Source organism: Oratosquilla oratoria, chromosome 12 (genome assembly GCF_046742065.1).
Source record: "Oratosquilla oratoria isolate Oo_2021 chromosome 12, ASM4674206v1, whole genome shotgun sequence".
In the NCBI taxonomy this organism is placed as follows: Eukaryota; Metazoa; Arthropoda; class Malacostraca; order Stomatopoda; family Squillidae; genus Oratosquilla; species Oratosquilla oratoria.
In genome coordinates, this window is record NC_134788.1 from 33,182,711 (window position 1) to 33,197,294 (window position 14,584).

General features: G+C 35.6%; 1 protein-coding gene across 1 annotated transcript; it reads right to left on the reverse strand.

Annotated features, from left to right (window-relative positions):
• Positions 1–6,139: 6,139 nt before the first annotated feature.
• LOC143031301 (uncharacterized) lies at positions 6,140–12,562 on the reverse strand. The gene is made up of 3 exons (XM_076194958.1): positions 12,387–12,562; positions 11,352–11,485; positions 6,140–9,681 (listed from the first exon to the last, which is right to left on the reverse strand). The coding sequence occupies exon 3, from the start codon at positions 9,453–9,455 to the stop codon at positions 8,667–8,669; it is 789 nt and encodes a 262-aa protein (XP_076051073.1). The 5' UTR covers positions 9,456–9,681; positions 11,352–11,485; positions 12,387–12,562; the 3' UTR covers positions 6,140–8,666.
• Between the last annotated feature and the right edge of the window lie 2,022 nt (positions 12,563–14,584).

Consider the following 14,584-nt stretch of genomic DNA (forward strand, 5'->3'; position numbering starts at 1 on the left):
TACTTGTAATGTTTGATGAGATGAGAATTGAGACAAAGATCGGTAAAGCTCCATGCAGGTGGATTTTATTTTATTTATCTATTTATTTATTTTGTAGGATCCACTGCTTCTAGGCTAAATCATACATCTTAAGCAAAGAATATGGCATGGACATTTTTGTTAGGAAATGTGGTACATATTGTTTATTTGCTCTAGGATGCCTGTAGTATTGTGGCCTGTTTGGAAGTCTGGATGGTGTTACATGAGTTATATTCCAATTGCTAAGAGTGTTCAATTTTTTTTCCCAATAGTTTGAAGAGGTAGTTTGAGAGGGCAACCAGTCAGTAGTTACTTGGGGGATATTCTGGTCTTTCCTGTTTAGCAAAAGGAAGACTAATAGCTTTTCTTTTTGTGGTTGGGAATGTGGCTTCCACCCATGTTTGGATGAAGAGACCTAGTATAAGGAATATAACAATCAAGTGCATCACCTCTTGTTTTGAGAGATTGGATGTTTTTATAGTGTGTTCTCCACTGCAACTGTAAGGTTAAGAATCCATTTCCTTGGGCCTACATTTGGTGGGGTTTCTCATACTTGTTGGTAAGCATTTGGCTACTTTAAAGGGGTTTCTTTTTGGCAAGTGATGGTTCTCTAGTGTGACCATAAGAGGGTCTTCACTGGCATGGAGACTTTGTAGGTTAGCATTAGACTTAGGCCAACATGCCTTTAACCCCTGCACTCTTTGCCATGGCTGTCCATATTGGCGGGGGGTGGGTGGAGTCTGAAGGGCCTAATGTTATTGATACAATTGATGCATAGAACAAGCTCCTCCTGCTGACCAGGGCTCAAGGCCTGGTATGAGTTGCATACATGGAAGTAGATGATGTGTATGCATCATATTCTGGTGTATTATCTTCTGTAGTCAATGGTTTATCAGAACTTCTATGTAGTGATCTTCATCCTGCAGTCATAATGCACCTCTTTTGTTCATATGCAACACATTCGGTCATGGTTTTACTGTTTCCATTTTCATTTCCCCTGCAGGCAGTCAACGTGCATATCCATCTGCAATTTCATTTCAAGGACCCACACATTATTCTTCTACAGTATCCTATTATGTTTGTGACACTGGGCTGAATATTAGTAGGATCTCCTCTTATTTTTCTTTTTATATACAATGAAGGTAATAATAGTTCTTGTTCTGTTTCTTCCAGAGTTTGTCAGTGGTATAAAGGCCAAGATCTTCAGCAGCTACTTTTGGCATCCAGCTCATTTTCTTACCTAACCTTACATTTTCTCTCTTATCTTTATTTATTTTTAAAGTCCTAGTTTGTGTATTTCAGCAATTGGATAATTACTTATTTATGAGTTTCCTTGGTCATCGGACCAAGTGGTCATTGTGCATATGGCACTGAATAGAGCAGATACTTGGAATGCAAGGGAGACAGAAAGGAGAAATTTAAATGTTTGAGAGGTATGTTGGGGTTTATGAAGACAGAGTGAGAAATGGAGTAACAGATTAGAGACAAAAGGGAGCTGGCAAATAGCGTTGACCAAAGAATACTGGGATGGTTTGGGTGCTTTCAAAGAAAGAGTGAAGAAATATTGACAAAAAGAATGTGGAAAGCAGAGGTGGCTGGAGTAAACTTGAAGGGAAAACCGGGAATGGGGGGGATGGATGAGGTGAAGGAGGCCTTGGGTAAAAGTGGTATGTTTGTTGAGCAGGGAAGAGGGCAGGAGATAGGTGTGAGTGGAGAAAGGTTGTGAATGGATAATAAATTGATGTGGCTTGAAGGAATTCCTCCCCGTTTTTTTTTTTCTAATTACTGGTGAGTGGATGAGGAGTAAGGTTTACCATGTATATGAAGAGGTGAAGGTAAACCAGCTTTAGCTGTCAGGGCCTCATGTGGACAATGTCTTACTGCATTGCTTCTGAACCAGGTAGTGGATCCCCCCCCCCCACATACAATCAACAAGAAAATAAGACATCTAGAAGAGAAGCACGTGTCTTTTGGGAGGAGGATGGGTGCATGGCTGGCTACCTGGGGAAGAAGCCATTTGGTTATAGATACACAAGATTACTGGTGCAGTAAACTGTGGGTAATTGGGCTGATTATACCATTCATGTGAACATGTCTCTTCTTAATCTAGTGAGTTCCCTCAAGACAGTTTAGTCCTTTACTGGGTACTTTTCTTTATTTTCCTCAATTGAGGAACTTTGTTTATCCATTAAAGGTAAGGGTATTCAGTCCACATTGCTACAGTTTGTGAAGTAATGTGGTATATACCTATAATACATATTGGTCTCTTTTAGTGGCTGATCATAGTCCTTCAAGGTGTTTCTGGACATTATTTATGTTCTAGTATTCATCACTCTTTAGCTTAAAGTCTAAATAATCAAAGTACATGTGTCAACACACGTCGATCGTCAAACAGTCAACAGCATCAACTAGAGCTCCGAATTAAGACAAAAATTCTTAATAGAGCAAGGAGAGCGGGAGGCCTGGGTTGTGTTGAGTGGGAAGGGGGGCACTTGTGATTGCCCAAAACGATCTATCGAGAGAAAATGCAACAAAATCAAGAAGGATCAAGTAAAAATTGTGACTATTTTTAATCGAACATCGACATGAACACAGAGCCCTCTGGAGGCACTATACCGAAACTTAATGTAAATAGAGGTCTGGAAACCCTATGGGGACCAATTAGTCTAGGTAGTGACAATCATTTTTTTTCTGGTTTTGGTAAGTACAATTTGAGTCGAATCATAGACATGGAGAGGGAGATGAGTTTTAACAGAAACTCATGGGAATGATAATTCATCAAACTAAAGAGATTATGAATTTAAGAAAAGACTTCTTTGAAGTAAACAAAGAGGTGTGTGATTTAGAGAAAAATACTGGAATAAACAATGAACTGTGTGAATTGAAAAAATAACTTATTGAGGTTAAATGTGAAAATGAAAGGATGAAAAACAGACAACACCAATAGTGAGAATTGAAAAAAAAAAAAGAGATAAATTACAAAATACAAGCAATGTCCGAAAGAATTGAAGAAACATTTGGCACAAGATTAAGAAATGGAATGAAAACAGGGAAAATGAAGAGAGAGCTTATGGAGAAATAGTACAACAGCAAATGCAGGAGAATGCAAAGGACACAATTATTCAAGTAATCAATGAGAAAGCAAATTGGGTTAGAGATACAATGGATAAAAAAAAGTGTATTGTTTTACATGGACTAAAAGAGAAACATGGCATGGTATGTGAGGGAAAAAGCAGAAAAAGAAATAGCAAAAACAATTCTAAAAGAAGTACAAGATGGAGACCAAGAAGTAGAAAAGGAAATAGTAGTATATAGTATGGGACAATATTCAAAAGAAAGCAATCAATCTCTAAAGATAAAATTAAGGTCACAAATGGTAGTAGAAGACATACTAGCAAAATCAGTAAAGTTAGCAAAGACTGAACCCTACAACAATATATGGATAAAAAGAGAAATGTATGTTGAGAAAAGAGAGAGAAGACACTAAGAGATAAAGCTAAAAATATATATATATATATATATATATATATATATATATATATATATATAATATGAAGAGAACGGAGGCCGAAAGAAAGGAGTTCTATTGGAGAGTCTTAGACATGAGGTTGAGAAAATGGTATGCTCAGGTAAGCGAAAAAAAAAAAAACAGAAATCAAAATGGAGAAGGAAAAAATAAATAAGAGTGGCTTATACTAACATAGACAGATTGATCTCAGGATTAAGTTAACTAAATGATTACTTGTCAGAAGGAAAACCAGACATAATGTGAATTGCAGAGACGAAATTAAGGGGTTCATTATCATTAAATAGTGTTGGACATGGATTACATAATCATTGAATTAAAAGTAGAGACAAGAAACAGGGCAGAGGAGCCAAATTTCTGGCCAAAAAAAAAATTAAATGTGATGAAGGGTATAAACAGTATGGAAATGATCATGACAAAAAAATGAAGATAACAACATGAAAAGTAGAAAGTTTGTAGTGATTTATGTGCCCCCCAAAACAAGCTCTTGGAAAGAGCGTGAGCATTCAAAAATGTTAGAAGATACAAGGCATTCATTGAACGAGATGCTGAAGGATGGAGGTATCCTGGTACTTATGGGAGATCTTAACTGCAAAGAAATCTGATGGGAAGAGATGACAGTGAAAGGTGAAGAGGAACTATGGAGAAATGTATTACTTGACATGAATATAAAGATCAACCTGAGCTATTCTATACATATGTGAATGGTAAACTTAAAAATAAACAGTAAATGGTGAAACTAAATCACAGAAATATAGAGTACACAGAACATTTAGAAATGGCTGAAGACATGAAGTCACTTCAAGTTGGTTTTCACTAAAGAAAAAGTACAGCATTGGGATGAAGGGAACAAAGTGTTATCCTTCCCCCCCCATGAGGGAAATAAAAATAACACAAAAAGAAATAATGGATCAATTAACAAACCTTAATGTCAGAAAATCACACAGCCGGACACAGCAAATTGGACACTAAAAGAATGTAAAGAAGTATTAATAGACAAAGTATATAACATAATAAGTTATTCATTCAAAGAAGGAAAAATTCCAAATGACTGGGGAAATACCAATATTGTTCCAATATATAAAGACGGAAACAAAGAAGACCCCACAAATTACAGACCAGTTTCCCTTACAAGCACTGTAGCCAAAATTTGTGAAAAAGTTATTAAGAACAGATGGTTAAACATCTGGAAGAAAACAATATAATAGATTTGAGACAAGTTGAATTCAGAGAGGGAAGATCATGTGCTACAAATTTAATCTGTTTCTACTCAAGACTAATATAATACAAGAAAGGGATGGATGGGCTAATTGTGCTTTCCTAGACTTACAAAAAACCTTCAACAAAGTGCCACATAAGAAATTATCTAAAAAACTGGAAAAAAAAAAAAAAAATAGGAGGGATACAAGGTGAACTACTAAAGGGGATGGAGGATTTTTTGCATGAAAGGAAAATGAAGGTAGTACTCAGAGAAAGGATCTCAGCTTAGGAAGAGGTGATTAGTGGAGTTCCACATGGATCAGTATTGGCTCCAACAATATTTGTTATTTATGTAAATGACATGGACGAAGATGTGGAATGTTACATGAGTTTCTTTTTAGACGACGCTAAATTGCTGAGGAAAATGAACAGTGAAACAGATTGTGAATCACTACCTTAACAGGGTTTGGAAATGGAGTCAGAAATAGAAAGTAGACTTCATCATCAAGAAATGTAGTATAATGTATTTCGGAAAATAGCAAAGAGAATATCAGGATATTATAAAATCAGAACAAAGGAAGTAAAGAAAATGGAATCTAAAAGAGATCCAGAAGTAATCATCACAAATGACATGTCCCCTGATAAATAGATAAACAAAATTGTAGGAAAATCATACAACTTGCTAAGATCAATGAAGGTGGCCTTTACCTATTTGGACAAAGAAATGGTAAAGAAAAAAAAAAAAAAAAAAGAGAGAGAACAACTACAAAGATGGCCAACACTTTCAAATCTGTCATATTAGCAGAGATTGTCAAAACTAAATTTACCAACTCTGGAACAAAGAAGAAAAAGATGTGACCTACTGACCATCTACAGAACCATGAAAGGCATGGAAGTCCTTGACAGAGAGGACTTATTAATTGGGACAAGAGAAATACAAGGGGGCATAAGAAGAAACTCAAAAAGGACAGCTACTGAAGAGACCCGGAAAAAAAGTTGTCCACACAGAATGGTAGATGTGTGGAACAAACTGGACGAAACAATAGTGTGTGTAAAATCAATACATGAATTTAAGAGCAAACTAGACACTGCGAGATACAATGATATGCCAGCACAAGCATAGCTCCCCTTCCTGTAAAATACAACTGGGTTAGTACAACTGGGTAAATTTGTTTCTCTTTCTGTTATCATTTTGTATTTTTCTTGTTACATTGTATTTACTTCAGAATAATATTAAATATTCAATAAATAATATGGACCTTTAAGCAATTTTCTTTAATTTCACTCAATAATTATGTAGTTATTCATGATCAACAAGTATATACTACAATAAATTACACTACTGTGCACTGTGATAGGTGTGGATGAAAAAGGGTAAGTAATATGACCAACCTGTTTATTTTATTTCATACTTGTTCACATATTAATTGGGAATACACTATATAATGGATTCATGTTTAAACTTCAGCCCCTCTGAATTAGTAAATTAGTGTTGATTCCTAAAATAAAACTAAGATCCACTTCTACATCAGTAATAAGGATTATTGGCAAACATAAACACACATATATATGGAGATGAGGTGGCAATGAAGCTTTAAGGCTAGATTATGGAACTTCTGAACCAAATGTTTCTACCCCTTGGGCCTTGATCAATAGACTGATGAAAGAAGAAATTCAAGCTGTCAACACCTTTCATTGATTGGAATAGCCTCTCTCCTTGGGATGCAATGTTCTTGCTGGACCTCACCTCTTTCCCTACATCCCATATTCACCAACTATCACCTGTGCAGACATTTGTGCTAGGGACATAAAACCACCTCAGGAGTTGATGATATTTCCTGCCTCCAAAACTTTTTTTTTTCTTTTTTTTCCAGTCTGTTGTTAAGAATGTTGGCTTCTTCCCACTTTGGCATATGTTTTCCATCCAATGTGCCCACCAGCACATTTGATGACCTGAGGTGCATCTCGCACACCTCTGTTACTGACAGATGATTTATTGCAGCCTACACAATTTTTTTTTTTTTTCTTGTAAATTTTCTGCTTTTATATACAGCAGATTGGATACTGAAAAGTGTTGATGACTTGGCTTTCTCCCATCATCAGCCTACTGAAGATAAGCCCCAGGGGTAAAAATATTTGGTTCTGAATAAAGCTCCTTGATGTTTCATTGCCACCTCATCTTCATATTTTGTTGATCGCTATATATAAATATATATATATTATATATATACTTATATGCAATACACATACATTATGTAAATTAAAAAAGAAAACAGGCAAAATAGCAATAACTTATGATAAAGTAACATTGTAGCATATTAGATACCTAACTTAATCAGTAATATTACAGCATGTTGCTCAGGTGTTTGTCTAAATGAATTGTAAAACTACAGTTTATTCCTTCTGATGAAATTAATGATTACAGTAGGGGAAATTGCTTCTACTCAAGTTTGAGATATATCCATGTCTTGGTTCTCTAGGTAATTAGTACTTGTCAGGTATGTAACATGAATATATTTTGATATGTAATGAAGTTACCAATTTCCTTCAATATATTGAGGAACTAAATCCAGTTTCCTGTGATTCTTAATTTCATATGTACATAAACACACACACACACACACATATATATATATACATATATATATACATATACATACATACATATACATATACTGTATGTTAGGCTTTTCATATTAATTTCTGATATTTGGCACAAGTTTTATGGTTCACCTGTGTTCTATTTCTGTTTGTCAAATTCTACTAAGATTTGGGTAATATAAAAAACAGTTTCTAAACGTTGTTGAATGAATAATTTATATAAATTTTATTTGTATTATCTGAGGTAGAGATTTAATACATGAATAATCTAAGGTTGTTGTGGTCTTTTTTTTAGTGTTATTTCTAATACTTGGGTTTAATGTCCTTAACCACTTCTCATAATACATGAACAAAGGTGGATCACAACTTGTACCCTGAGGAACTTCATTTATAACATCCTTCCAGCTTGAAACACTACACAAAAAATGTGCTACCCTTGACCCTTCATTAAAATAGATACTTTAATACATCTAAAAAACATGTATGATGACACAGGAATATATATGAGATATAAATGTACTTCTGTATCTATTCAAGTCTTCCCAGTATACAAAACAGTTATGAAGATATCAAATTATACATATTAACACTTAAGACTACACTGTAGCTAGTTGTTCCATTACATTCCCTGCAATTTATTTGCCTCATAGTTTGTAGTATGTATTGTTATTTCACCCCATTACCCATAAATGATTTGTTCCATGACAAATGCTTAAGACACTGCATTCATAAAATTTCTCTATAATCTTACACTATTTCATTATGCATCATCATGTATTTAGTTGTAAAATTCACTTGTGAATGAAATCAAAGATAATAACAATATTAGGTAATTCACTGTGATTTGCTTATGCAATACAGAAGCTCTGGTGTTCCACTTAGTTTTTAATACTGATAAGGAATAAGGCTGGTCTACGATTGTTGTGTGAATTTGGAGGGCTGACTCAGGAAGTACAAGAAAGAAATGTAACTAATCAAAAATTCTCCATATTGAGGTATATAATCTCCTCAAAACTGAAGTGCATTCATATTCACTTGCCTTTTAACTGTGGTACTTTTCTGTATGGCAACTAGTAAAAACATGTAAGCCATATATTATCCCAGGCAAGGACCATTAGTCAGTGCTGTACATCCATAATGTCTTGACTGTTGAGGCAACAACCCACAACTACAGTTCCTGATCTATTTAGGACTCAAAAAGCAGCATGACCAATGTGAGTTATGTACCTTTGGAGATAACTTTTTCACATGCACCTTATGAAAAGACTCTTTAGATGAGGAAGGTCCATCACAAAGTCCACACTTCCTTGGAAAAGCTGCATCATAAAGGTTTATCCCCTGTGTGGTTCATCATATGCCTTTGGAGATGAATATTTCGTGAGAAACCTGCATTGCAAAGATCACACTTGAAAGGTTTCTCTCCTGTGTGGGTCATTATGTGCCTTTTGAGATCACCCTCTTGAGAGAAAGCTGCGTCACAAAGCTCACACTGGAATGGCCTCTCTCCTGTATGCATCATAGTGTGCTTTTTTAGATTACTTTTTATCGTGAATGCAGCATCACAAAGTTCACACTTGAAAGGCTTTTCTCCTGTGTGGGTCATCAAATGCCTTTGAAGATGAATCTTTTGTGAGAAAGCTGTATCACAAAGGTCACATTTGAAAGGTTTCTCTCCCGTGTGGGTCATTACGTGCCTTCCAAGATGACTCTTAGATGAGAAGGCTGCATCACAAAGGCCGCATTGGAAAGGCTTCTCTCCTGTGTGGGTCATTACATGATGCCTGAGAGTACTCCTATGTGAGAAAGCTGCATTGCAAAGGTCGCACTTAAAAGGCTTCTCTCCAGTGTGAGTCATCACATGCCTTCTAAGAACACCTTTATGTGAGAAAGCTACATTACACAGGCCACACTGGAAAGGCTTCTCTCCTGTGTGGTTCATCATGTGATGCCTAAGACTACCTCTATGTGAGAAAGCTGCATCACAAAGGTCACACTTGAAAGGCTTCTCTCCAGTATGTGTCATCACATGATATTTAAGTGTACCTTTGTGTGAGAAAGATGCATCACAAAGTTCACACTTGAAAGGTTTCTCTCCTGTGCTTGCCATCATGTGATAATTGAAACCCCTCTCTTACTGGCAGGTTGTATCACAAAAGTCACCATGCAAAGGCATCTTTCTTTTGTGGAATTTTACATGCATGCCAAGATTACTCTTATGGTAGCAAGTTGCATTGCATAGGCTACATTACAAAGTGTCTTCCTGCATTTGTTCAGGTCACTTTATTGTGAACATTTAGACTGTGTAGCTCATCCAATAAAATTGGGATATCCTTGTCCTGCCAAAGAGGAAAATTAACAAACTGATCAAATACACACTTAGTACTGGAATCTATTCAATCCAAATACCTAATTTACTCATTTGTAATTCTAAAATTATTATAAACAAAAAATTTTAGAAAATGTGATATAAGAAATGTGGAAAATATGTACAGAAATAAATTTGTACACAGGACTTTTCATACCTAAATGGACTCTTCATACATTTCATATACACACAGCAGTACCTGACAGGTATCTAACTGGAGATGAAATCAATAGATTATCACTGAGAAGACATACTGTATTGATAAAAAAGTGAATACAGTGAGTGGGTGCAATAAAATTCAACTTCTCACTCAAGAACATTTTTTATAAAAAAGAAGGAACCTTTCTACAGCCTCAGAAGTGGCTACCTCTTCTTACAATACTTTCATGAGTGACTGAACATTTTTCATGAAAGTGACTGAACATGGAGTAATCATACATCATAACAACTATGTTCCACCAACGTATGAAGTGCATGAGTATCTCAAACTCTTGATAACTGAAGACCCCATGATATAAAGTTAAGCAAGTTTGCAATCTTGTATCTAAACAGAGCTGAAGAATTGCTCAAGGTTCCCAAATCATCACCACAAATATTGATGGAGGCAGATATTCTGAGGTAACATTATTTTATTCTATTATTTTACTTATCTATTTCATTTCTTTTACAAAACAAAGAGCTCACTGGTGATTTTAGAATAGTTAAGAAGGCAGTGCTATTTTATTTGACCAAGCCAGGAAACATGCACCCAAATAAGGATTAGGTAACATGCACACCACCGAGGGAAGGAATCAAGGTTGGGTGATGCTTCCTTAACCACTTCAGTATGAGTGAAATTCTCATGCCCAGCATCAGCTGCCATATGTATGCTCCATCACATTACTCATATTATAAAATATAAAATCACTGCTGTATTACTCATTCTCTTTTACTCTGAGTAATAATAGACACAGAAAATATAATCAACTAGCTCACTGAATCCAGGGGTAACTCATGTACAACTACAAAAATACATATACCCTGTAATCAAGATGACTACGCCATTATCCTCGTGTACCCAGTCATGCGTCATGATACCTATGTACGCGTCATCGTACCAAAGTGGTTAAGGTGGCGGCACACTAAGTATTTCTCATTAGCATGCTACTTGCTTGCTTTACTAGCAATCTCTTGTGTATCCATCACGCAGAGAATGTTTTGCTGGTGGCTTTTTGGATAGCAGCTAGCGAGAACAATAACAAAGCTTTCCACTAACTATTCTCCTGCCTCCTCGTAAATGCATACCATGTATCCCAATATGTATACTCTGAAAGACTGTGTAACAATATTTCAATTGCTAATACAATTACAAAAGCTAAAGAAACCGAAGAAGCAGAAGAATAGACTATGGATTCAGCCCCGGTTGGCAAGATGTAATGATAGAAATGTGTAGGCCTATGCCAAACTTTTCAATGGAGCTATTTTTACGAGATTATTACTATGGTAGTCAAAGAAAAAATAGATAAATAAATAGTTAAATAAATAAAATCATCACTGACTTTATATTTTCTTTAATGCTTGAATAAGTGTATAGTGACAATTGAAGATAGAGAATAAAAAACTCACACATAAACAATAATATGCACATCCAATTCTACTTACATTTCATACAAAAATCCCAGGAATGGTGGCTCATTGGAACACTTCATGATCAGGAAATCTTGCTGTTGGTTCTTCCTAGCAAACTATCCACTTTTCCCAGCAGCAAAAGTCAATAGCATGCTACTTCCTTTAGACTGCAATAATCAAAGCTATCAGTCTCAAAAAAATAAGTAAAATGCTAGCAAGAAATGCCTGGCATGCTCTCAAAGTTAATATGCTCTCCAGGTTAGGTCTTACCAGATTAGGTTAGGTCTAGCCGGGTGAAAGTGTTTCTGGTTACATCAAGTTATTTGTAGGAATCTCGCATATCTATATACACATATATTAGAAATGATTAATTTCCCCTACCCAAAATCCCGATTCCCAATGGGGTCCCCCCAAAGATTGTAGGGGGTGTGATTTTTTTTTTCTGATAAAAGAAATATCTACTTTGTTCAAAACATTAGATACCAATGCAAAAATATAAAGCCTACAAAGAAAGACTAGTGTACTACATAAAATCTACACCATATATCTATCACTCAGGATTTTAGAACCTGATATGGCTTATATTGACTAAAGTAAATCTTAACTTAAAATATGTGGTTCCACTTACTAATTGTATTAATGTTCTGTAACAACTGTATATTCTGCAAATTATAGTACAACATTTGGTAGGCTACCATTTCTTTTGAAATGTGTACTGATAGCTTAATCAGAAGCGTGTTGATCTCACAATCACTTTGTTGTGGGTTTGAATCTCACACTCCTTTCTGATTCTCAGAAGAGAATGCTGCCAGCCCCAATAGTTCAAACACATCTATGCTCCTATCACCATCTGATAATTTCACTGTAATCTGAACATCCTAACCCCTAATAAGATTTAATTACTCAATAACTTACTCCCTCAATAAGTTTTGCAATACTAAACCTGTTTCGAAAGGCCAACCCTATATTCGGTTTCATCAGTGACCTACAGAATTACTACTAAAACTTTCAGCACCTAAAATGGTCAAATATTACATGATTAGTCTACAAGTTATTTTTGTTCATTACCTGTGTAGTTTTCTTCTGCGTTTGTAAATTTCTAAACCCTTTGGGATCTTGCAAATATCAAATGAATCTAAAACATTCCTATAGATTTATACCAAGAAGTCTAGATTGCTTTACTTTGTAGTTTGTTTACTTTTTGGGTGAGATTGAAATTTATAACAAAAGAAAACTTAGAAATGAATTTTGAGGGGGAGACTATTTTTTTGCACTTCCGGTTTTGAGATACCGCAAAACACAAGCCAGTTTCAGTTTGAAATGTGATCAGCGATCTGTCCGTAGACGAGGCCTCAGCTGAGATAACATTGTCCAAGCTACAGATGGAGTTTACGACTTCTAAGCAGCAGTCTCAACTTTTTCACTCTTCATCGGTCGGCACAGACGTAACACGCTGATAAGAGAAAAAAGTAAACTCAACCACATTATAAACACTTACTAACTAGATTACTACATGAAATATATAATAACAGACGACACCAGTGCGAGAAGCATTGGGACACTACAGTCCATGGCGACAGCAATCCAATTAGGCCAGTAATGCTCAAGGTTGCGGCTATTTCTACAAAATTACCGACGTCACATTTCGACATTCAATTAAATTCAAGTGGCTGTAGGATCACCTAGGCCAGACCATCCTCTTTCTACGAGATCGATTATTGTGGGATGGAAAGATGTTTATGTAAAAAGTGGGCTCTTGCCAATGAGCGCATTTAATATTTTTCTTTGTTCTATTTATACTATATTCATACTATTTCTATTATATTACCTATTTTATTCATCCACATAATTAGTTACTTATTTATCAATTCTTTTATTTATCTATTTATTTAATTTGTATCCACTTTTTATATATGTTTGACAGATACAAATTGAATTGAGATGAAGTTAGGAAGGTCGGAAATGTTAGTAATACAAGAATTGTGGGTCAATGTTTTTTATGGGAGTGATGTTGTCCATGTAGTGTATTCACCTAGTTGTATCTTACGGAAAGGGGAACTATGCTCGTGCTGTCCCGTCTTTGTATCTCGCAGTGTCTAGTTTGCTCTTAAATCCGTGTGTAGTTTTTGCACACACTGTTTGTTCCAGATATCCACCACTCTGTGAGGAAAACTTTTTTTTTCAGGTCTTGTCTATAACTATCCATTTTGAGTTTCTTATCATATGCCAATTGAATAAGTCCTCTCTGTTATTTCTGTGCCTTTCATGATTGTGTAAATGGTCAGCAGGTCGTCTTTTTCTATTCTTTGTTCCAAAGTCAGTAATTTTAATTTAGCCAGTCTCTCCTCATATGACAGGTTTGAAAGTGTTGGGGCCATTTTCGTGGCTGTTCTCCGGATTCGTTCAATTTTCTTTATTTTCACATAAATAGCGAACATTTGCTGGTAACCACTTAAGAAAAAGAAACACCGAAATCCCAAGCGCTTTCGTGTAATTCACATCCTCAGGGGGAGAATACAGACAAAAGTACAATACAAAGACAATATAAACGGAAAAGTGTAAACCTGGGAGAGGTAACAAGGCGGCATACGGAAAATTAGGAGAGGTCACAAGGCACCACACGGAAAAATTAGGAGAGGTCACAAGGCCCCAAACGGAACCATGTCATTTGTCCTCTCTTGGGATTAACCAAAATCCCCTATACCGAATTGTTTACAAATGTTCTCAATTATGTGATTATGTAGCGAACATTATTAAAGCCAATACCGATGCTTGTGGATCTCCGCTGACCACCTCCCCCCCCCCAGTTGAATTCTTTTCTCTGAGCACTACTCTCAGTTTTCTGCCATACAAGAAATCCTCCATCCAATTTAGTAATTTACTTTGTATACCTGTTTTAGTTTTTTAGTTTTTTCTTTTCTTTTTACTTTTTGTGTGCTGTTTTGTCTAGGGCTTTTTGTAAGTCAATGAAAGCATAATCAGCCTAGTTGAATACACCTAGGTGTAGTATGTGGGGCTAAAGCAATGCTCATTTAGCAGTAGCTCTTTTACTCCCTTTATCAAACCTTGCCGTGAATTCTTTTGTAGTAATGGCTTGGGTTATATTTTCATCTAATTTATCCCACAAATCTCTTTTATGTGGAAAACTATACATCCTGACATCTGAAAACAATTACTATAACCTCTTGTTGATCTTTCTTCTCATACCAGTAATTCTTTTCTGTCCCCTTTCTCCAAATCATTTCTAAGTTTGAATATGATTATCA

Bases quoted from the DNA above. Each gene is read 5' to 3' on its own strand.
- LOC143031301 (XM_076194958.1), bottom strand. From the start codon at position 9,455: ATGATGGCAAGCACAGGAGAGAAACCTTTCAAGTGTGAACTTTGTGAT.